The 22,432-nt window shown below is 48.1% G+C and overlaps 2 protein-coding genes across 8 annotated transcripts in view; both read right to left on the minus strand.

Annotated features, from left to right (window-relative positions):
• AGBL4 (AGBL carboxypeptidase 4) overlaps nt 1-22,432 on the minus strand; it is a 1,242,012-nt gene that overhangs the window by 171,848 nt on the left and 1,047,732 nt on the right. The gene's annotated exons all lie outside the window — the stretch shown is intronic.
• The window catches only part of BEND5 (BEN domain containing 5), a 46,792-nt gene that overhangs the window by 2,137 nt on the left and 22,223 nt on the right, over nt 1-22,432 (minus strand). For all 5 annotated transcript variants that reach the window (XM_017655672.3, XM_017655665.3, XM_037021909.2 and 2 more), the window contains 2 exons: nt 11,263-11,411; nt 5,303-5,516 (listed from right to left, as the gene is read on the minus strand). In XM_017655672.3, the coding sequence (XP_017511161.1) occupies nt 5,303-5,516; nt 11,263-11,411 (363 nt within the window). The remainder of the gene's footprint in view (nt 1-5,302; nt 5,517-11,262; nt 11,412-22,432) is intronic.

Consider the following 22,432-nt stretch of genomic DNA (forward strand, 5'->3'; position numbering starts at 1 on the left):
CTCTTTGAACTTGAGCTTCCTTGCCTATAAAACAGGAATAACAACCCAATCTTACGGCATTGCTATGGAGGATAAACAAGTCTTGTCTACCAGGCCAGCTCATGACAGGTAATCCTGTTAGAGATTCATAATGTCAACACTAGAAGGGATCCTAGAGACCAATGTGTGCCAACCTCTCCTCTAACCTGTGGGCAGATGGGCCTGGAGGAAGGAGCAAGTCTGGGCAGCCCACTGCCACCCCCGCTCTGAGCCCTTCCCTGGCCATGCTGCAGGTGCTGTGCTTCAGGCACTCCTCCTCTGAGCCACCCTCTCCTCCCCAGAGAAGGGTTTGGCACAGAGAACACTTTGAAAGCTTTTAACTGACCTCCACAACTTCTGATGACTCCCAAACTTGACTGACTGTCACTTCATCTCGTCTTGGCTTTTCCATAGGACCGAGACAGGAAGGTAAGGGCCCTGTGATTCCCAGTCCTACTGTGCTGCAACCACCTGCGATTCCCTCCCCACTCCAGGCTATCCCACAGATCAGCATCCTTGCTCAGCTCTTCCCGGTCACCCGAGCCCAGTCCTCCACCTGCCTGAACCATACTCACTCATCCAGATCAGCATTCCTGAAACTTAGCAGACTGAGTTGAGAGACCTCATTCTGCCCACAACCTCTGTGCTCCCACACTCACCTGGGTTTTCCTCTATCCAAGCACTGATCACAATCTAATAAAACCATGACCACACTGTCTCCCTTACAGACTGGAATGCTTGGGCATTCCCTCTCCAGCCCTTGGCCAGGAGAAAGGGAATACTCACAGTGACTTTACTGGAACTGCAACCAAATAAGGGAGAAAATCTGTGCTGAGAAATGTTTAGAAGCTCAGGTGTTTGAATCTCTAACACCAGTTGCTGGACAACCTCTAGTGGGAACCTCTCTGAGTCTCAGGCTCACCACGTATGAAAGTAGGATGTCAAACCAGACAGTCCAAGGAGAGTCTTCCTGTTATAAGTCTTAAGTTCTCCGGAAGGTAATAAGGCTGGGTAAAGGGGCAAAGGAGAGTGAAGGGGGAAGAAGCAGCGTGGGTGTGATGGTCCTTAGAGCCCTTAGCATGAGCTGAAGAAGAGGCAGGAAGAGAAAGACGCACATGGAAGAAGGTCAGAGAGGCCTCCACCGAATGCCAATCATTCTCAGCTCCCAAGGGTAAGAGCATTGAACGGGCTCTCAACTTGATTAAAAGGCTTTCGTTAGACTCTAGATATTAATCACCTGCAGTTGCTGGGAATGTCTCCCTCTGCGAGGGAGCATTTGAGATTATTGCTTAATTAGCAAGGTTTATAACAGTGCTAATGTGTCCTATTAAGAAAGTTATAAAAATTAACCAGAACTCAATGCTGTGGCTCATTTAGAAAATTCAGACACTCTGCAAAAGGTAATTTGACCTGAATAAGGTTTAACTGTTATTCTGGAACTTGTCTTTAAAGCGAGACTCTCCCCCAGCCCTCTTGCTTTCATTTTTCTAAAGCAGTGGCAATGTTTACCCCACCCCTCTCCTATCCGGTAAGGAATGACTTTAAAACCAAAGAGAAGAGAAAATCCCCATTAACCCTGTGAGCATCCAGGCTTCTATCACTTCTATACAGCAAGTGGGACTAAATATGGTAAAATCATACAAAACAAGTACAAACAATCTCAATCCAGAAGACAGCTTGCATGGGAAAAACCAGTCAAATGCAATCTGGAAGACCTCAAATAATTAGGCGAAAAATGGTGAGTATATGGTGGAATGGGAGACAGGCTTCAAACCTGCCTGGTTGTAGTAAAGAGAAAACAAATCAACATTTCATTTTGGTATGACAAGAAACCTCTGGGGACAAGGGGAAGCCTGAGAGCCCAGTCCTGACTGGCTCTGATCTAACTAGCTGTGTGGCGTGGACATATCAATTTCCTTCTCATTCACTTGCACAGCAAGCATTTATGGGCTCTAAGGGATTGCTAGACCTGGTGCTGGGAGGCAAAGATAAAGTAAGAAGAATAGCTGTAGGCACAAGGTGCTCTGGGGCATAGGACGGAAGCATTCACCCACCCTAAGAGGTCACGGAGGGCTTCCTGGAGGAAGGTTCTCCTAAGCAGATCTGGCTGGTGAGCAGCAGCTAGCCGTGCAAAGCAGCAGAGGTGTAGGGTGGGTAGAATGATCTGTATTCCAGGCACCAGGAACAGCATTTACAAATTCCCTAATGTGAGAGGGAACAAGGCTTGTTCAGGAAAAACAATAGTTTATTATGACAGGAACTCAGAGTTCAAGGGGAATGCTGCTGAAAAATAAAGCTGTGCTGTGGCCAGGGGCCAGATTATCAAGGTGCTTTTGTGACATGTTAAGAAGCTTACTCTTGAATAATGGGCACCATGGACTGGCTCTGATGGGGCGAGGGTAACAGGATCATATCGGTTTTTGAAAGATCACTGTGGCTACATAGCAGAGAGAGGATTTGGCAAACTGCTGGAGTAGTTGAGGTGAGAAATAATGTGGCCCAGGCTTTAAAGGGGCAGTGGGTATGGAGAGAAGGAGATGACTCAAGAAGGGTTTGGAGGAAGATCAGATGGTGAGTGAGGCATGTGGAGGAGTCAGGATGAAGCACCTCTGGGTCCCTGGCTGGGGGTGCCATTCTCCAAGAAAGGGAACAGAGAATAGGCAGAAGGCTTGTGGGAGAAGAAAAAGGAGAGAGCAGTGACTGGTGCAGGTTTCCCACTGTTCTGCAGACATCCACGAGGAGATGACCAGTGGGCACCTGGGTGTACGGATCAGGAACTCAAAAGTGTGAACTGATTTGGGAATCAGCATTTATTGACTCAACAAATATTTATTGAGCACTTACTAAATGCTAGCCCTGAACAAGATGCTCCTCCTAAAGCTTAGATTCTATTGAGGATGGAGGAGAAAGAAGTACCAAGTAAACAAGTAAGAAATGATATGCAGGACCTTTAGGTGGTGTGGTGTGACAGAGAGCAATGGAAAGCCTACTTCAGATGGCACAGTTGGGAAAGGTCTCTCTGAATGCCCAGGAGGAGGCAGGGTGTGCAGATCAGAAGAGCTGGCAGTGCAACAGGAAGGAATGGCAAGAAGGCCTCCGTGGAGAGAGCACAGTGGGAAATGGGAAGTGTGGTGGGAGGTGAGGTCAGAGGGGTCACGAGAGGCCAGATCACCAGGTGTCAGATAGGATGAGGAGTGTGGAACTGTGGATTTCAATCCAGGGCCATGGGCACACCAGGGCACTAGGGACATGGAAAGTGAGATAGCTGCCTTTGTGGTCCACTGGGCAGCCAGGACCAGGGCTGTAAGCCTGGCTTTACAGATGGAGACACCAAGCACCCACTTGGAAGTGGTGTTGTGCTAGGCTTGTGGAGTTAAACCACAACAAAGTTAGGGATCTATCCCAGGCCTTTTGATATGTCATCCTAATCTCTACTTTTCATCACGCTGCACTAGAAGTGGGCAGGAGAGGGCCTGAACGCTGTAAAACCCTGAGCGATGGTGGACTTTAGGGATGTGACCATCATGAGGTCTTGTCACCTCCAAGGATGCAGCTTGTCAACAAAGAATGGTAACTTCTTTTTACCCCTGAAATATAACTGTTTGCAAGCCATAATCCTGGGCAGCTCTCTTTACTGTCTTAAGAGATATGTTTTCAGCTGAGGAAACTGAGACATGGAGGGAAAGCGATCTTTAAGAAATCACGCCAAGGGTTGGCCAGGGGATCAGCCTGCAGGTCAGCATTTCATTTACTGAGCTCCTACTGTGTGCTAGGCCCTGTAGTAGGCAGTGAGGACATGGACAGCAATCAGGTATGGTCAGACTAGTGCCTAAGGCAGACACAGAGCAGATGATTTTAGAGTGCGAGGTGACAGTGGTAGAGCAGTCAGTCACAGCAAGGCACCTGAGACCTGCTGAGTCACATTCCAACAAGTGTAACAGTATCAGAGGTCAGCCACCCATTAGGGAGGGCAGGTCTGCATCCCCAAAAAGGCCTTGTTCTCAAGGCAACCTCCCAAGTACCATTTCAGACAGCAGGCAGATTAAAGGTTACATCTGATTGTCTAACAATAAGCAGCTGCCTAAATCAATTAATCATGAGTCAGCCAGGCAAGGGAGGCAGCTGTGCTACCGCACACACGGCAGTGGACACTCAGGGACCAGTGGTAAAGAAGCCAGCTTCCGAAGCTGGCCCTCCCGGCTTGGCCTCCTGCTCGCCCTCTACAAGCTGTATGATCTGGGCAAGTTACTTAACATTTCTGTTTCTCAGTTTCCTTAGCTGTAAAACGGATAATAATCGTAGTCAATAGTAGGAGTGTTATGAGGACTAAATGACTTCACATATGCAGAAGTTCTTTTTTAAAACAGAACCATTTAAAAAAAGGAACCTAAAACATCCTAAGTGCTCAGAATAACCAGCAATTACTACATCCTCTCGGCTCCTGTGTGCTTCTTTGTCCATCTCCATAACCTGTACAGTAACTACTGGTCTTGGGTTCATCTTTCCCGTGAGACTGGGAGCCCCTTGCTGATGAAGACTGGGTCGTATCCCTCTTTGTCCTCCACAGCCAGTAGGGCACCTGGCGCAGAACGGGAGCTTGGCGGATGGATGCGGAGAAGGTGGGAGAGAGAGGGGAAAGAAAGGAGAAAGAGGGAAGAGAGGGAAGGAGGAAAGCGGGGAGGGAGGCAGAGGGCAGGAGGGAAGAGCAAGAGAACAGGATACAGCCCTATCTTCAGGGTGACAAATGACCCGTCTCTGCCTTACTGTTGACCCCTGCTGAACACCAGAAAGGCTGAGCCCAGTGACCCCCAGCTGGTCTTCATCTCATTAACTGCTCCAGGCACGATGCTCAGACCCCCACGAACTGCATCCCTGGCCTGACCTTCACTGCCCTCTGTACACAGTAGCACTCCTTTCCCACCTCCACGCCTTTGTGTCTGATGCTTCTGCCTCCCCAGAACCTCCCTCCGCACGTCTGCATCTCCCTGCCTGAAGTGCCCATCAAGGCCCAGGCAGTGATCTCCTTCCCCAGGAACCCTGCCCTGACGGTCGGGCTGGGGGCCTCCTCCCCTCCTGAATGCTCCCCGAGCCTGTCCTCTGCTCCTCTCCCGCACCAGCTCTGCACGGTGTCCCCAGCTCATGGGCCCTTAAAGGGAGCTCTTCTGGGACAAGGTCGGCATCTGCTCCTGAGCCTCGGTGCCCAGCCTGCGACCCGGAGTGGTGAGGCCTGTGTCTGCTGAACTGAAGCGGGCCCGGCACCTGCGCTGCCCAGCCGGCGCCTTACCTCTGACGACGCTCAGCTTGTGGGGCGAGAGGGGCGGCTTCGGGACCGCATCTTTCTTTTTTTTTGTGGCAACTCCTGTGACGCTTCTGTTCTTCAGAACATCTGTTCCCCAAATCATGACTGCCAAGTTCTTTGTGTACTTGGAATCTCCTTGGGTTACTTGCAGCTGGTGCCATTTCTCCTCATCAACCCAAATCCCGCTTCCCAGATGGACCTGAAAGGGGTTAAGAACACAAGCACCTGCTTAGTCGGACAGGACGGCTGCTGGAAACTCTCCTTGTCCTTCACAAGACATTGCTGCATAACTCTAAGGGACTCTTTCCATCAGGACTGAGTTAACATTCCTTAAGGGAAATAATCATACTCATTTACGGGACACCTGTGAGATGCCAGGCCTTATTCTAGGATTCTAGGGCTTTATATCCACCATCTCAAATCTTCAGGGCAACCCTGGAAGGAATGTTCATTCCACGTGGAAAAATGCAGTTGAGAAATGTGAAACAACGTGCCCCAGGTTATTCAGCTACTGGGCTGCAGTGCTGAGATTCTAAGCTGCACTCACATCACCCACAGGTAGCTCAGAGCTGGACCGGGTCTCAGGAACACATGTTCAACTCCTTTCTCTGTTGCCCTTTAGGGAGACCTATTTCCCTTTAATGTGACCGTCCTGGAACACGCAGCCTCCCAGTACTCAACCTTGGTGACCCAGAGTCACTTGGTGCCTGCGCCAACGTTCCCAAAGAGTCTGATGTATTCTTTTTGGTGGGGTCTAGGTAGCAGGATGGTTTAAAGTTCCCTCAGGAATTCCAGCATCCAGCTAAGTCTGAAAAGCACCATCGGCTGGAGTGGGGAGGGCAGCCGTCCCGGCTCTGCCACGAATGGGGCAGTATGTGTGCGAGTCCTTTCCCATCTCTGGTTTCGGTCTTCTGTGAACTGAACTGAGAGTTGGGGCTCATCTTTTAAGTTTCTCCTGGCTCAGAACACCTGTGATTTTAATAAATTAAACACAATCACAGTGTCCCTGGTCTGATTCGGCCAGCACACAGAACAGAATACAATCCTATGCTCCCTATAATGGAAGCACTCTGAAAATTTCAGTGCAGAGTCAAAAAATGCAAAAGACCCAGAATGACCTAGCAATGAGCTACAAGCTTTGCAATTTTTCCTCCTTTCTGGCTCTCTTAACAACTCAAAAGCCATTTGCTAACATTAATCATTGAAAAATGGAGTTTTGACTTTGACATTGCCATTTATGGTGTGTTTCTGCTGAGTCTATGGAAAGTGAAAATGGCCTTTGCAGGGACAGAGGAGAGGCAGCTGCTAACGAGCTCCTCTTTAGGGGGAATGAAAAGGCTCTGCCAAAGGTCCCAGTCTTCAGAAAGGCCTGCAGGTTGTCAGCATCGCATGGTCAGATGCCTCAGGAGAAGTCCTGGTTGGAGAGACTGTACACACACTCAAACTGATGGCAGACTGGCAAGACCCATGCATGACTAAAAATCTTTCTACTGAAAGACTGGCTTGGAAAGGAAGGTGGGCACACACAGATTGGCAGGCAGGTCAGCCAGCGACACTTCTTCCTTACCAATTACTGAGGTTTTCAACCATCATAAAGAAAAAAATAACAACACAGTTTACCCATGCATATTGGTAAGTAAGCAATCCACCTACCACAAGTCTGATTTTACTTCCTTTGGCTCAAAAGATCATTCAGGCCTCTGCGGGCATGATATCAGATAACTAGAGCCACCTGGCCTTCCTGTGCTGCAAACTTCAGAATGGCGAATCCGTTCGTATAGCTCAGAAAGATAAGCAGCCCTGGACTGAGATGTGCTGCCTGGAGCTGGGCTGGGGAACCTGACCCTAGGTCACGTCTGCCCTTTGCCCTGCCGTCGGAACTGCAAGTGGGCAGCCTGTGTGTCAGTTGAGGCATGCTGGGGACAGGCTCCCTGAAGCTCCCTGCTGGACCCCAAGTCACCTCCCTTGATGACACCCAGGAGCTACCCATGAAAGCTCCCTGAGGTGGTAGAAAAACAAGGAATCTGAACTGGATTAATTTTAGAACCAGAAAAATCTTAAAGATGGAAGACAACGTCAGGTTTCCGAAGATCTCTGCTCTTTTCTACTTTGGGCCTTGCTTTCCTATAATCTCTTAATTTATTATTTTTAAAAGAAAGATGATAGTCATTTTAGCCAATGTTCTACAAGAGAGAGGGGACAGTAGTATTTTTGTAATGAACCAGGTATTGTACTTCCAATTTATTTCATGTTCACAATGACCTTAAGAGAAATTATTATTGCTGCTTTACAGACATGGACAGAGATTCTGAAGGACTACATTACTTTTCCTAAGACACACTATTAGTAACTTTTGGACACAAGATTCATGCCCAAATCCGTATGACCCTCAAGTGCCTGTTCTCTCAGCCTTCCTGCTGCCTCCAGTGTTACGGTGGTACTAATGTGGTAGAAATACAGCAGATCTAACATATCAACATTCAATTCATTTTCATTTTGCGTTTTCCTTTGTACCAGCCCAGCCACTTCCCTTGCCAGCACCCACTGCAGTTCACCACTGTGGACAGGGAAACCAGGAAAAAGGCCATGGGCTGGCCTTCCTGCCTCCAGTCCCTGCTTCCTCCAACCCCCACCATAAACACTGACAGATTAATTTCCCTAAAACATGGCTTTCCTTCTTTGACTGGATGACTTCCGCAGGCTTTCAACTCTGTTTTTATGTCAACCCTCTGGAATCTTTAACTGGCTCTGTTTCCTGTCACATCAAATCCAACCTGCTCAGTCAGCTTTAAAGGCTCTCTAGAATCCTTTTTCCATTCAACCTACTAACCTTTACCTCCCTTGTCTATCGCTCTAGGACGCTCCTGGACCCTTTCACTTCCTGTAACAGAAGGCGGATGGGCTCTGGAGCGTCCACACCCATCTGTGAGTCCCGGCCCTTCCACCTACCTACTGGGCATCTTGGGCTACTCAATTTAGCTATCTGAGTCTTACTTTTGTCCGCACTACAACAGGCAGAACACCACCTAATTCACAGGGCTATTTTAAGGATTAAACGAGATAAAATGAGGAAAAGGTCAGGACAGCACACATCCATTAACTGTTACTTCCTTTGCCTTCTTTCCCCCACCCGGGTCTCTGCTCATGACTTCTCCCCATCCAGGAATGAATGCCTTCCTTAAGCTTGCTAATCTTTCAGGCCAAAGCCCAAACTTTGGGAAAGACTCCTTACCTACTCTCAGGCTAAGTTCTAGCATACGGAGAGCCTTCCCCCCTGCCCCAGCCCTTCACAGTACCTCTCCATGGCCAGGGGTCGAGGCCTCTCCTCCCGCTTCTGCTACAGAGTGACCAGCACTAATCTGAACACAAAGCAGTAAGGAACTGATGGGCACATTCGGTATGTTTTAATGGCACTGTCTTTCACTTCCGATGAGCTGTGCCTTGGAGGAGAGAATATTTTCTGACATGCCCTCGAGTACAAGGCCAACTTTACTGCAGTGAAGGAACAGCATCACAGGTACACATAGCGGCATCTGGGACAAGGGCTCCCAAGGTCAGCAGACCCAGGGGCACCTGGAGCAGTGCTCAGCTTTCAGGGATGCAGCAGCAAGACTGCAAAGAGCACTGGCTCGAGAACCACGAGGTCTGGCTTCCAGCTTCTGCCTGCCCGCCTCTAACCTGCGGTATAGTTGTAAATGGGTCCCTTCTCTGATCTGTTTCCCCACCTATACTATGTATAAACTATTTAAACTTTAATGGTTTTTGCAGCTTTGTGACTCAATGAGCTTTTGAAATAAAACACCTTAGACAAAGGGAAACAATGCACTTTATCAAAATCAGAAAGTAATGTTTGTGACAGGCTTTACTCATATAGACCGCAGTTCACTACTTGACCGAAATGGTAGCCTTATGTGTGAAGGGAGGTTATTAAAAACATGGCATCTGGTAGGATGGGACTTGATTAAAGGACATCTTTGTGAAATGTTTTGTAGGACAAAACTAGTTTCCTACTAGGAAATGCATCCCATTTAGAGTTCTGTGCTTTGCAGAGGTTAAGGCTGTTGTTCACACAGGCAGAGAGAAGAGTCAGAGACACCAGCACAGCCAAGAATAACGAAGGCTGCTCCCGGGGATGTAGGGACGCTGCTCTGGGAGGCTGCCGTCTGTTTCTAGTGTGTCCGCTTCCTTTCCTCTCCCTTACTAAATTCTCTGCCTGGCTATAAATTGGCTGCCAACAAAAACCAGATCATTTTATAGCAACATATTTGCAACAACCAATAAAAAAAACCAAAATTAGTATTTTTAAGATTTGTTGTGTAACTAGTGTGAGAAAATTAAATGAGGTCTGAGAGAACCATTTTCTGGAGGAAAAATGGTTATCTTGGCAAAAGAGGCCCCCAGCATGCTCAGAAACTGCCCATCGGTCTTCAAGCAAGAGAGAAATAGAGTTCTCTTGGAGGCTACTTTAAGAAAAAGTCTCCAGTCACCGCACAATGTGATCATGACTAGAAATAAATCAACAAACACATAAGAGTTCTTTCTTTTTTTGATCTCCAGTTGGGGAAGGTTCACTAAACTTAGATACGCAATTGGTTAATAAACGCCTATGGAGAATATCAACTTGATCCTACCTTGCACAAATAGGGATGCTGAAGCCCAAAGAAGGGAAGGACCCACCCAAGGTCACACTGGTAGGATGGAGCTAGAGCTACACTTAGAACTCAGGTCCCTGGCTGCCTGCTTCCAGTCTGTCATGCCACCTCTCCCCTGCAAAGCAGACTTCCAAAGCCTGGTGGCGGGAGCAATGCAAGGCAGAATGGCCCTGTGGCCGGGCCCATCAGTTCTGCCTCTGCAGGCGAGGAAGTGCTCAGGGGAAGATGAAGGAATGGCAGCATATCCACGAGAACCCTAAAGACTAACAGGTTTTATTTCCTCAGCTTGACAATATTTGCTTTGTCTCAGTCAGGCCAGTTGCAGGGATATATCTGGACAAATCCAAATAAAACAACCTTTTCTTTCTTATCCCCACTGGGGAACAATACAGGATAAGCAGAGACCTTCTGAAGCACAAGGCAAGAAAAACAGACTGACCCAGATCATTCTTTAGGGAGAATAAAAGGGGATGTCTGTAATGTATGCCACGGTGGCAGAAACACCACACTAAAACCCAATCCGACCAGTGCCCAGACAAAAGTCTCCAATACGCTTCTTCCAAGATGAATTCATTTGACTGTTAGAACAGTTTTCTCTCTGCCCTGCTGCTGTATCGTGTGACTTTAAGAGTTGCAAAGGCTATTCCATTACTTTTCAGGCCTGTACCAATATAATTACTAATAGGGCTATAGTTCTCTTTTCTGATTTTTTTTCCAAGGGTCCATCAAGAAAATCTGAGGAGTTATATGTGGTCCTAGGACTGTGGGCTATCCACTGCTGACTATACAGCTTGAAAGCAGCTTAGGGCCAAGGAGCATGTCTCATTTACCTGTGCATCCTGGTATCCAGCACAAAGCTTAGAACATAGAGATACTTCATAAATGGCGAAGGGATATTTATCGAGTTGTCATCTGCAGATCAGATATTTCATTTTTAGTTCATCTTACACATTGTCTGCATCTGGTTTCACAGGATGGTAGGGCAAGTTTTACCAAATGATTGTTTTTTTTAAATTTTTCTCACTAATAAACTATTTAAAAATGTCCATTTAGTCCAACAGTTGCTTTGGACCAAAATTTAAAAAAAGAAAAAAAAGAAAGAGAACAAGAAAAAGAAAAAGTCCCAAGAAAGCTCCACTAGTTATAACACATGAATTCTGGAAAAAGTCACTCAGGACAAAGCCAGGAGGCCAAGTGGTCAAGCTGCGTGTCAGGAAGCTCCCATCACACTCTCCATCTTTACTCTGACTAACAAACACTTGCAGGGTACGGATATTGAGCTTGAAACACTACCTTGCCATTGTCTAGGATATACTTGTCCATGACAGGTGCAGGAGCGGGGTAATAGGACGACGTATTTGCTTCCTCACTGAAAGTGCTCCGTAACTCCGGCTCAGGCTCGAGACATTCTGACTTTACTTTTTCCAAGTCAATGGCGGGACCTAGGCAGTTAAGAAAAGAGATCTGTCTAGAACTCCAAGGAAAATAAAAGGCAAATATTTTTAACTACGCATCTATCAGCACATAGTGGCACAAAAAAAAATATGGCTGGCTTTTGTCCATTGAACTACACTTCAACCCAGGCTTGAAAATAAATACAAATGTCATAAGAGAAAAAGGTAGAAAACTGGAAGACAAGAATGGATTGGACTCTAAGTATGAATGAGAAGCAGTCTTCTAGGGTGTCACTGTCTGAATGGAAATGCAGGAGACTTAACTTCCTGCACAGGAAAAGAGGTCCTGTTCAGACTGGGGTACAGAAAGGCTGGCAATTACTGCAATATGCGAATTGTGTATTTGCCAAAACTCCCTATCTGCAGCCTACCGTGGAGCAAGCTACAGCAGAAGAAAGGAGGTTAGGAAAGCAGTGGGGACAAATGCAAAGACCTCCCCCTCCCCAAGACCTAATATCTAGACAGGAGCATTGCAACCAAGAAATTAAAATACAATACAGATTAGACCCTGATTGCCTGATCCAGCAGCTACCCTGATTTTTATTTTAATGCAATCAATACAAATTATGTGCAGTTTAAACATGAAAGGAAGCTAGATAAATGAGGGTGGCTTCTAAGGGGCTAGTTTTTCTTCACTAGCTTTTAAAAATGATGGACTATTTTTTAAATCACCTATTGTGTCTTGATTACCAAAGGGCAGAGAAACATGATGAAAATGAGTAAATAAGGCTGAATGACTTGATTAACTTTTACAGGAGAGCACCTCCAGAGGCCAATGGACAGTTTAGCATCCTGGCAATTTTTCCCATACAGACATTTCAGGAGTTGACTGGGATCAGAAACTCAACAACTGCCTTGGCAGGTCCCCAGGACTATGCATATAACTTAAGTGACCAGTGAAGTTCATGGTCCAACCTTCTCTTACCCTAACCATGTGGACTGCTTGGTACAGGGCTCTTTATATTCTAAAGCCCTGACCAACAGTCTCATTGCAGTTCTATGCTCAGTTGCCACATCCTGCACTTTGGCTGGTGGAAGGTAAAGTATTGGAGACTGTCTTATGGAAATTCCTCATTACAGGGCTTCTCAGAGCAAGAGTATCATTCCTCAGTTGCTGACAGATAGGATCTGCAAGACAGAATCTCTGCAGCCTCCACTGACTTTAGCATGAGCTTTGCACAAAGCTGAATGCACCATGGCTGGGGAGCAAAGCAGTGTAAACAGGTATGGCTCATCTCAGCAGAGTAAGTTCAGGTCCCATTCCTGACCCTGCTCCGTTTAACTGTGTGACCACAGGGGAGAGAAGTGCAGATACAGCAGTGAGCAGGATGGGGGTGCTGAGAGCAGCACGGCCAGAATGAGAGTCGTTTTGACAGCATCTCCCAGGGCTGTGTGGCTTATCCACAGGTTGGGCCTAGGTCTTATTCTTCGCTTTGCCCCTGCACGTGGCACTGAGTAGGTGCTCTTGGAATGTTTGCTAAATGAATAAAAGAATAAAATGAATGAGTAATTCTAAAGTTTTGGAAGCAGATGTCAAAGTTTCTCCTCTCTCTGGGTGAGATCTCAGATTGAATTTCTGAGAAGTGGAGCATTTGATCTTTTCTTCCTTCAGGGGAGAGGCAGTTGCCTCACTTTCCCCTGCAGGACGTGGCAGGGGCGGCAGGTGAAGTCACTTCCAGCTGTGAGAGGCCGTGATGGGAGAAAGGACTGGGCTGACAGGAGGAGGTCCATGCAGCCCCTGGCTCACATGGGCCATCTTTGGCAAAATCATGCCCTTCCTCCGAAGTCTCCCTTTCCTTCTATGAGAGGAAGATGTTGGACAAGAGAGTGGGTCCAGTTCAGCTCTGAATTTAGTCTGGTTCTCTCCCACCTACCTCTACAGTGACTGCCAAAGAGATCTCTCCATGACCTTGTCTTTGCTTTGGCACCCCATTACCCTCAAAATGAAGCCACACATCACAGCCTCCTCAAGGCGCAGACCAATCAGCCCCCTCTCTGCATTCCTTTCTTGCTCTGCCCCCGACACTCATCCTGTGTGGTCCCCATATGCTGTGTAGTCCCAGGCCTCTGTGCCTTTGGATGTGCCGCCTTGGCCTTGAAGGCCGCCTCATCTGCCTGCCAAGCACCCTCTCCCCCCACCTTAGATGTCTCCTTTGCAAGGCACTGCTCTGATCACCACCAGGTAGGGGGGGCTCTACATTGTAAATAACTTCCAGCGAATCATGTTTGCAATCATCTGACAATCTGTTTTTTGTCCACATCAAACTGAAACTTCAAGGGCAAAGTTTTTCTCTCTTTGTAATCTCAGTGCCTAGGTTAGTGCCTGGCACACTGCAGGCTCTCAGTAAATTCTTTGTGACAGGCCAGAAGGGAGAGAGAGCTGCAGGGGAGGAAGGGACTAAAATGGGCTGGGGCAAAGATTTGGAAATAAAGCCCCATTGCAGAGTTGAGGAACTTGGGGGCTGGGGAGGGTGTGAAGCTGTTCTCAGATGTCTGTCACCTTTTTTGCAGCCCATGAAGTAGAAATCAGGATGTTTAAATAGAAATTGGAAACTTCTTGCCAGGCGAATGGACAGTTCAGATGGCTAGAGAGGAACACAGGGGGGACATCACAGGCGGGGAGGGCTGGGAGTCTCGCTCCGGGTCCTCCCCCGCTGGGCCCCTCCTCACTGTCAGATGCTACTCCAGAGCAGCCTGCTGACTCTCTCCCCTCACACACCATTCCTTCCTGCTTCTGGATCCTTGTGTCCTTCCCTGGGTCCGGATCATTCTACCCTACCTACACATGTTCCCCTCGCCAAGCTCCAGCAAGGATTCAAGGCCTGACTCGAATGTCACCTCCTCCAAGAGGCTGCTGCATTCCTTGAATGGAGGTAAGTAAATCTCTCTACCCTTGGCTTGGAATTTGGAGTCAGAGACTGTAGTTTAAATTCTACTTACAGTTTGCCACTCACCGTTGAGGTAAGCTGTGAGCTTCCTCAGGTAGCGCTTCTGCCCGGCTCTGGAACCACCGCACCCCATAGTAATCAGATGCACAAATATGTTTCTAAGTCTGTCTCCCCCTACCAGACCGAGAGGCCTGAGGGCGAGTGGGGACTGTGGTGCTTTATGTCAGAGAGCCTTAAATCACCTATTACACAAGGCCTGGTTCAACTTGCAGCCTCAACAGGTAATTAACACATCAATAATTACTTAATTTTTCTGACCCTGTGGCCTCACCTAAGAGGAGGAATGACAATAGCCACCTGGGAAGATTGAAGATTAAATGAGTTAACCACATACAGTTCATCCAGTCTGGCACGCAGTGGGCACTCAGTAAACAGCAGCTCACCCCCCGCCGCTCCTCCCACACACAAGCATTACATGTGGGTGCTCAAGTCAGTCCACTACCAACTGCGGCATCCGTGAGCTAGGGGCCTTCTGCCCCAGTGCCTTGCATGCCCAGCATGAAGCGGTCCCTGCACGCCACCACACCCCTGCACCCCACTGTGCTCACTCCTGCTGGTCTCCACAAAGGCTGAGAATTTTGTCAAATGCTGAGAGTACAGCACTGGGATCCTCTAGCTTTCAAGGAAAACTATTTCCTACCACTTCGGGTCAGCACCGTTTAACTCTCAGGGCTGTCAGCTGTTAGCACTGCTCTCCACAAACTGCCTCCTTCCTCAGCAGCATATAGAGATGGTGAGACGGTGCCTGGTGCCCCTGCCTCAGCATGGAGGGCAGAGCAGCCAAAGGCACATCGTGGAAGCGGTTCATCAGGATACCTGGGAGGAATCCCAGCTGCATGAACTTCAACCCACCTGACTGCACCTCAGCTTTCCTACCTGCAAAATGGGAATTATCAGCAGACACCACGCCGGCTGGTAATGCCTCTGGAGGAAGCCAGTACTGAGGCAGGCACAGAACAGAGGATCAGATAGAGGCTTAGAAAATACCAGACCAGTGAAGGAAGGAATCAGTCAGTAAAGTGGGGTGTTTAATATTACAGAACCAGAAAGAAAAGGAATGGAAAGCATGTGGTTTCTTTGGGGCGAGGAGGGAGGGTCTCTAGTGCTTTTAATTTAGGATGAGGAAAAACACTTCACTGCAAATTTTAGTGGGCTTCGCTAGATGCTGGCAATTTACATCTCATTACAACAAACGCTTCAGATTGCTGTTTTGCTTTTAAAATTTTCTGAGGCATTGTTCTCCTTCAAACCCATGTGACCAAATTAGTCACAATAACAAGCACTTGCACTAAGACACAGCATTGTACAATCTGGTGTGGATATTTTAAGTAACAAAGAAACTTTTTTCACTTTGTGGGAAGAGTAGAATAAAAAAAAAGAGGCTTTTGATCCACTTCAGGTTTATTTTGGGGAAAACATACCTTCCGTGGAGAGAAACCTCTCAGCTGGGTAAAGGAAGCTTTTCAAAGAGTATAAAAGGTAGTACTTGTCTGTCCATTCATTCATGAAGCCACTCAGCACCCAATCCTGACTGCATATCAAGAGCAAGGCCCTAAAAGAGGCACTGCCCTGGGGACCCAGGGACAAATGCAGCATGTCCCAGTTCTGGAGAAGATGAGAATTTGTGTGTGAAACTCAGTTACGTCGCATACAAATAGCTGGGATTTTATGGGCAAGCCCTGGGTTTAGGGTTAGAAAACCAGGTGCTAATTCCTGTTCTGTTTTTAACTTTACCTCTTCAGCCCCAGGAGCCACTTCCATAAAAAGGGAATCAATGCACAGAATAAGGGGCTTGGTAAATGTGGTACAACAAATAAAGGAAATTATACCGTTTCTCTGCTCTTGTCTAGCTTAAATTGGATGAATTCTTCTTCCCGAAAACTCTTCTAAAAAGCTAATGCTTGTGTGACTTCCAGGAGGTGCAGAAATCACCTACTTCTTCAAAATGTCTATGTTTGGACACTAAATACCATTTCTGATTTCTGTTGAAACAGAAAGAATAACATTAGAGCTTTCTTAAATAATACTAAATCCTTTCATTTACTTCTGCAAATGAATAGGGTGTTTCTCTGCTACAGGTATAATTCTAGTTCCTTCTTAAATGCACAGTGAATCAAATCACAATTCTTATACTGCGGCACAGAGGCAAACTGGAGTTGGTAGAAGGAAGATGATTCCATTGAAATGAAAAGGACCCAAGCGTGGGAATGGCTGTGTGAGAATGAAGGAGGTACACGGGGCCTTGGAAAGAGCTGGGAGGTGGACGCCCCTCTGTGGATCCATCGGCCCTCTCAAAAGGCCTCTCTCACCTGCTGTTGTGGCTTCACATCTGTTTCTCGGCCCCATTATGCTTCCTGGGAGGGTGGGGACAAATCTGGTCCATTCCTTCAGTGAGAATCTACTAAGTACCTACTAAGTGCCAGTCCTGGGCTAAGTGACCCTCAGTGATTCACAGTCCACAGTGGGAAGAGACAGGCAATGGGTCATCGCCACCCTGTGTGGTTGACAAGAGTGAGGACAAAGCTTTGGGCACAGAAGCAAAGGAGGGAAGGAGGGAGTGGTGTACAGCTGGAGGAGACTAGAAGACTTTGGAAAGACAGCCACCCAGTTCTGTGCTGGCCGGGGTAGTTAATCTTCATATAGGGGAGGCAAGAGGCACATAATCGAGTCTCACTCACCAACCAGGAAGTGGGCAGCGTGATGATCTGCACAGGTTTGGGGAGGGAGAGAGCCCCACTAGCTCAGTGATCCTGGAAGCCTTCAGGGAGGAGGTGAACTCTGACTGGAGCTTTGAATGAGTGATAAGGTCTGGGGAAGTGGTAGGGGCAGTGAGGCCCAGGGAGGAGATCAGAGTAAGAAAGGCTTCTCAGGCCCCCTCCCTCCCCATTTTCTGAGTGCCTTCTGTGAGGGCTGCAGTGGGCTTTGCTGAGCAGAGGCAGGAAAAACCATTCTAGCCTGAGGCACTGGACTGGGGGAATCTCTCTATAGCTCATGAGATGTCCCCTCAGTGGGGTCCGCCCCTCAGTGCGTCAGGATCACAGAGCAGCAGAGCTGGAATGGACCAGCAAGAGCCCCCTCACCACAGGGCGGAAGGCGAGAAACCTGTAGATGCATTTCTACTTGTTTTCCCTGAGAAGGAAAGGTGACCAACATGACTGAATGTCTTCTTTGCTTTGTACCTTACATCAAAATATCTGTTGTTAAAATCTTTGTAGCACTTTTCACCCAGTGTCCAGTGATTATTTGTTTAACATCCCTCCGTCTAGAATGGAACTCCCAGTCTTGCTCACTGCTATATCCCCAGCACACCACACAATATCCCTGGCACATATCAAAATCTCATTAAACATGTGTTGAATGCAACAAGTTAATCCTCATGGAAGTCCTGCAAAATAGATCTTATTATCTCTGTAGAGCCTCAGAGAGGTCAAGTAATTTTCCAGAAATCCAGAAATCACACAGGGGGTGAGTGCTCAAATTCAGGGTTATGAGACTGCACAGACTTGCTCTCTCCTCTATCCTGTACCCCCTCAGCTAACTGCAGTTTTCAGATTTCCCGGGCTTTTCATGTAATGCCTACTCTGTGGGACCCTCAGTTCATCTCCAACCTTCCCAAGGAGTCTCTGAAGGACTCCACAATTGTGCAGGGTGGTGGTGAGGAGGTGGAGGTGCCACCAGCATTCATGTCACCTCCAGGAGCTCTAAGCATGTCCCCTACCAGCTGGTGGCCAGGCAAAACTGGGCTGGTCCTTATCTGTGTTTCATCCACCCCTCCCTGCCCAGCTACTTGGGCCCAGAGAACATGCAAATGGCAGAGATGTGAAGAATAGCAGGCGTCTGCCCTGCCAGACAAGCAATGTGGTGAATGTACATGGAATGGCCTTTGGTTCTGGACCAGGACTGGCTGGGTTGGGAGGCCGAGGGGTTGTGGGAACACGTAGGGAGAATGGCACAAGGGCTGCCCTCAGATTCTTGAGGGGCTGCAGCGGGGCACAGTGAGCACCTGAGGGCAGGACTTATGGGGGAGCAGAGTTTCATCCCGTGGCTGATGCCTCCTGACCAAATCAATCCACGACCTTGGCCTTGTGTGCTTCCCTTCAGGTCATGAGCCCTTCCAGAGCATGAACCACATGTACGGGATTCTTCTTTGCTAAATGGTTGTCAATTGATTTGCCTGGTTCAGTGGGAAATGGCAACTGAGAAGTTGAGGGACCGCACCCCAGGTCACTGCCGTGGGGAGGAGCCCTGTGTACCGCCTGTGGTAAGGACTTTGGCAACTTCTAGATGCTCTCACCTACCTCTGCAGACTCCTATCTCTGTCTTACCTACCTCTCCCCTGTGCAGTCCAGTCAGAAACTATTTACAGTTCCCAAGAAAGCCAGCCTCTCCTCTAACTCCAAGTCTGTTCAGGCCCTCCTGTTGTCAGAGATACAGTTCGCTTCCTCTTCGTCTGGATAAACCTAACTAGTTCCTCTTTGGAGGGCCTTCTCCAGCCACCTGTATCACTCCGGCCACAGTCATGTAAGGAGCCTTCCTCTACACCCTCTCCCAGCACCCTGAGGACCCAGCAGCACAGTGAGCCTCACCCTGCTTTCTCACTTCTGCTGATGAGGCTGACTTCTTTAAGGCAGTGACAGGGTCTTAGCTACCTCACTTCCCTGTGTTCAGTGCAAGGCCTGAAGTCTAGCTGCCCAGTAAGGGAACAGGCTGCCTGGAAGGCGGAGAGTGTGCTTCCTGTCTGCAGAGGAACATCACAGCGGGACAGGCAAGCACCTGGCATGGAGGCCCCTGAGGGCTTCCTGTCCTGTGCAGAAAGCTGGGCCAGGTGAGCTCTGGGGCTCCTTACAGGATAAGAATGACCTCCATCCAAACTCCAAGTACTGCCTATAACAGCAACGGCGTCTGGTCAGCCTCCGGGCCCTGCTGAACCCTGGCAGCTAGACTGATCCATCTATCCATTGTGGCTGGACATTAACTTCCTGCTATTTCATGATGATGAATTTGTCCGGATTCCATGTGGTACAGGCATGTCCTGGTCCCTCTCAGGTCCTCGGTTTTTCCATCTATGAGATGAGGGTGGGAGGTTGCATTGGGTTCCCTTTAAAGAGATAATTTTTATAAGAACTCTTGGAATTTTCCAGTTGGCACTTTGAGGTTATACAGCTTGGTAAAGCTAAAAATAGGCAGAGATGGTGGGCTCTTAAATAAAGCAGCAAATACCCCCGGCAATAGTTCAAGCGTCCAGCCTTCCCCCAAACCACTGCAGTACATAAAGGAGGTCTAGCCCTGAGGGCAGGCAGGAGGCACGCTACTGCAGAAGCACAGGGGCTGAGCACCTGTGTGATCAGGCTGCCTGATGACTGGAAAAGGGAGGCGGACCTCAGTTCTGAAACCTGGCTCTACCATTTCCTGGTTGTGTGGCCTCAGGCAAGATATTTAATCTCCCGGATGCTGCTTCCTCATCTGATGATCCTATTTACTGCTGAGCTTGTGTTTTATGTATGAAAAGCACCTAATGTAGGACCCAAAGCAGGCCTCAGAGGCCAGGCCTTGCCTGTAAGCAGCCCTTTCCCACTTTTCCCAGTTACCGTTCCTCTGAATGGCAAATCCAGAAGACAACAAGCTTGCCACATGGCCACACCACAGCCAACAACCAGCAGGCACAGCCCTGTTCTAAGGGGAAAGCCCGTTCTTGTTCTGGCAATGGAGAAAAGCCCACAGCTACTATGTGTTCTGGCTGCCCCTGCAGGGTGTGAAGGGACTGCCAGAGACGTCCCTCAGCCTCACCCCCACTGCCCAAGAAAACCGAACACTAAGCAGAGAGGAAAGAGGGTCCTAGACGGTCCTGCCACTCTGAAATCAACTCTTAAAATAACGTAGGATGATCTATGGATAATTATTACTTAGCGAACAGTGCAAGAAGTCCTTCAAAGTGGAAAGTGACCCACATCTTTGAGAGAAACAATTCCAGTTCTCACTGCTAGACTGTCCCCTGCCTTTCCAACTTAAGGAGGCATGGGCAGCGGTTCTGGCCCTGCTCCACCTAACCAGGCAGCTGGCAGGCTGCGGACCTCCTGGGCCTCCCCTCTGCAATGGGGACACCGACACGTGACCTGGCAGGATGTGTGACCCGTTCCCTCCAGCTCTCTTTCAGAGCCCAACTATTGTAAGTGCTCTTGCTTTCTAAGGCTGAAGGAGATGAACAGGTCCCAGGAGTACAGGCCTGGCAGAGGAAACTGAGCCATAAACAGTAATGCCTGAGGAATCGAGGGGGTCAGAAGGAGTGGCTGAGGACTGGCGAAGGGAGGATGGAATTCTGCCCAGGAAAAGTAAGTGGAGGGAGAATTCTATAGACTACAGACCAGTAAGCTTGAAATCAAGTCCAGGTGCGGTTGTAAAATGGACTACTGAAGTCTGATTTCTGAGGACCTACAGGGGGAGGTAACAATCTCCAGAACACATTAGGGGTTGACCAAAGATTAAGACATGCCAAGACATCCACCTCTGTGCTCTGCTGTAGGGCAGTGAGTGCCCGTAGTGCGCAAACACTGCACACACATTTAGCTCATGTGTATCCTCAAATGATCCTCCATCATTAATGTTGGACCCACTGAGCACTTACTATGTGCTGGGCAGAAGCCTTTATATGCATCTGCTCATTTAATCCTCTTAAGAGCTGTAATGGTTGGTACTATCCTCAACTCTGCTTTATAGATGGGAAACTAAGGCCCAGCCCAGGAGGTTAAGTAACTTGCCCAAGGTAACAGAGTTGGACCATGGAAAAGCCAGGGTTCAAAACCCCAGTACTCCTGACCTCAGGGCCTATGCAGGCTCTTGATCACTGAGCTGACTCTCCTGCCTGTGTGTGTCAGGCATTAAGATATCCATTTACAGAGGAAAAAGCAGAGGCTGAGAAGGGTTAAATCATTTACTTGAACTTGCACAGGTAATGAATTAGAAAGCTGAGATTCAAACCCAAGTAATCTCTGTTGCCACAGCCCAGGCCACCTTCAGTACAGGGGAAAGCCAGCAGGAGGCATCTGGCTGACATTAGCTGCTTTTTCAAAGGCACCATCAGAGACTGGTGCTTTAAAGAATTCCCTTCAGACCTCAGAGGATTTTAAAGATCAAAGCTGGTATTTTAACGGATCTTGGGCAGAACACAAGGCACAAGCCCAGAGGGGAACAGAGGTGACAGAAACCCAGATCTAAAGAGCCAAGACAGATTGGCAGGCCACAGAGGCTTTCTCCTTCAAAAATTTCAACCAGCTTGCGATCTGGCCAGCAGAGATGGTACCTCTTCTTTTTGTATTCTCTGTCTCAAATGGAGATAATAATCTTTACCTGGCCTCTGATAAGGGCACCAGAATAGTCCAATGAGATACAAATGTGAAGGTGCTTTGAAACCTGTCAAATGTCATGCACATTTGAATTACTGTTACCATTCTTATTACCTATGCCTTCTCTGGCCAGAAGTTGTCATTTCCACCCCCATTCCCTGACAAAGCCCACAATCTACAACCATCATATGCCTCCTCTTGCAATTACAGCACTTGTGTTGTTCTCCCGGTCTTGCTGTGTACAGTTCTGTGCTGCCCACTGGACTATGTGCAGTTGGAAGGCAGGGGTTACTCCTCTCAAAGTCCCTCTGAGCCTGAGCTGAACGAACGTAACCCGAATCACACCAAAACGAATTTAACTATCTAAGAGGTACTTACAGTACTAAAAACTGAGGATGTCCTAAGCCTTTGTCTTTGACCTCTCAGAAGCAGGAATCTAGCTGAGGGGAAAATGAAAGAGACCCTCGAGGTTACTAGGTTACTCCTTGTCCCTGGCCATAGCTACCTTTGCAACTGGCTTGACATTGTCCTGCTGCCCTGCCCCCATGGAATCTTCTCAGTCTGCCAATCCCCAGTTTAAAAACTACCCTAAGTAGCTTGTGAATGTTTAAAAAAATGGACTGTCTTGTTCACTTCTATATTTTCAGTACCTAACACAGTCCTGGCACAAAAAAGCATGCCCTCAATAAAAGTTTGTTGAAGGAATGAAAGAATAAATGAA

This window comes from Manis javanica, chromosome 4 (genome assembly GCF_040802235.1).
Source record: "Manis javanica isolate MJ-LG chromosome 4, MJ_LKY, whole genome shotgun sequence".
Taxonomy (NCBI): domain Eukaryota; kingdom Metazoa; phylum Chordata; class Mammalia; order Pholidota; family Manidae; genus Manis; species Manis javanica.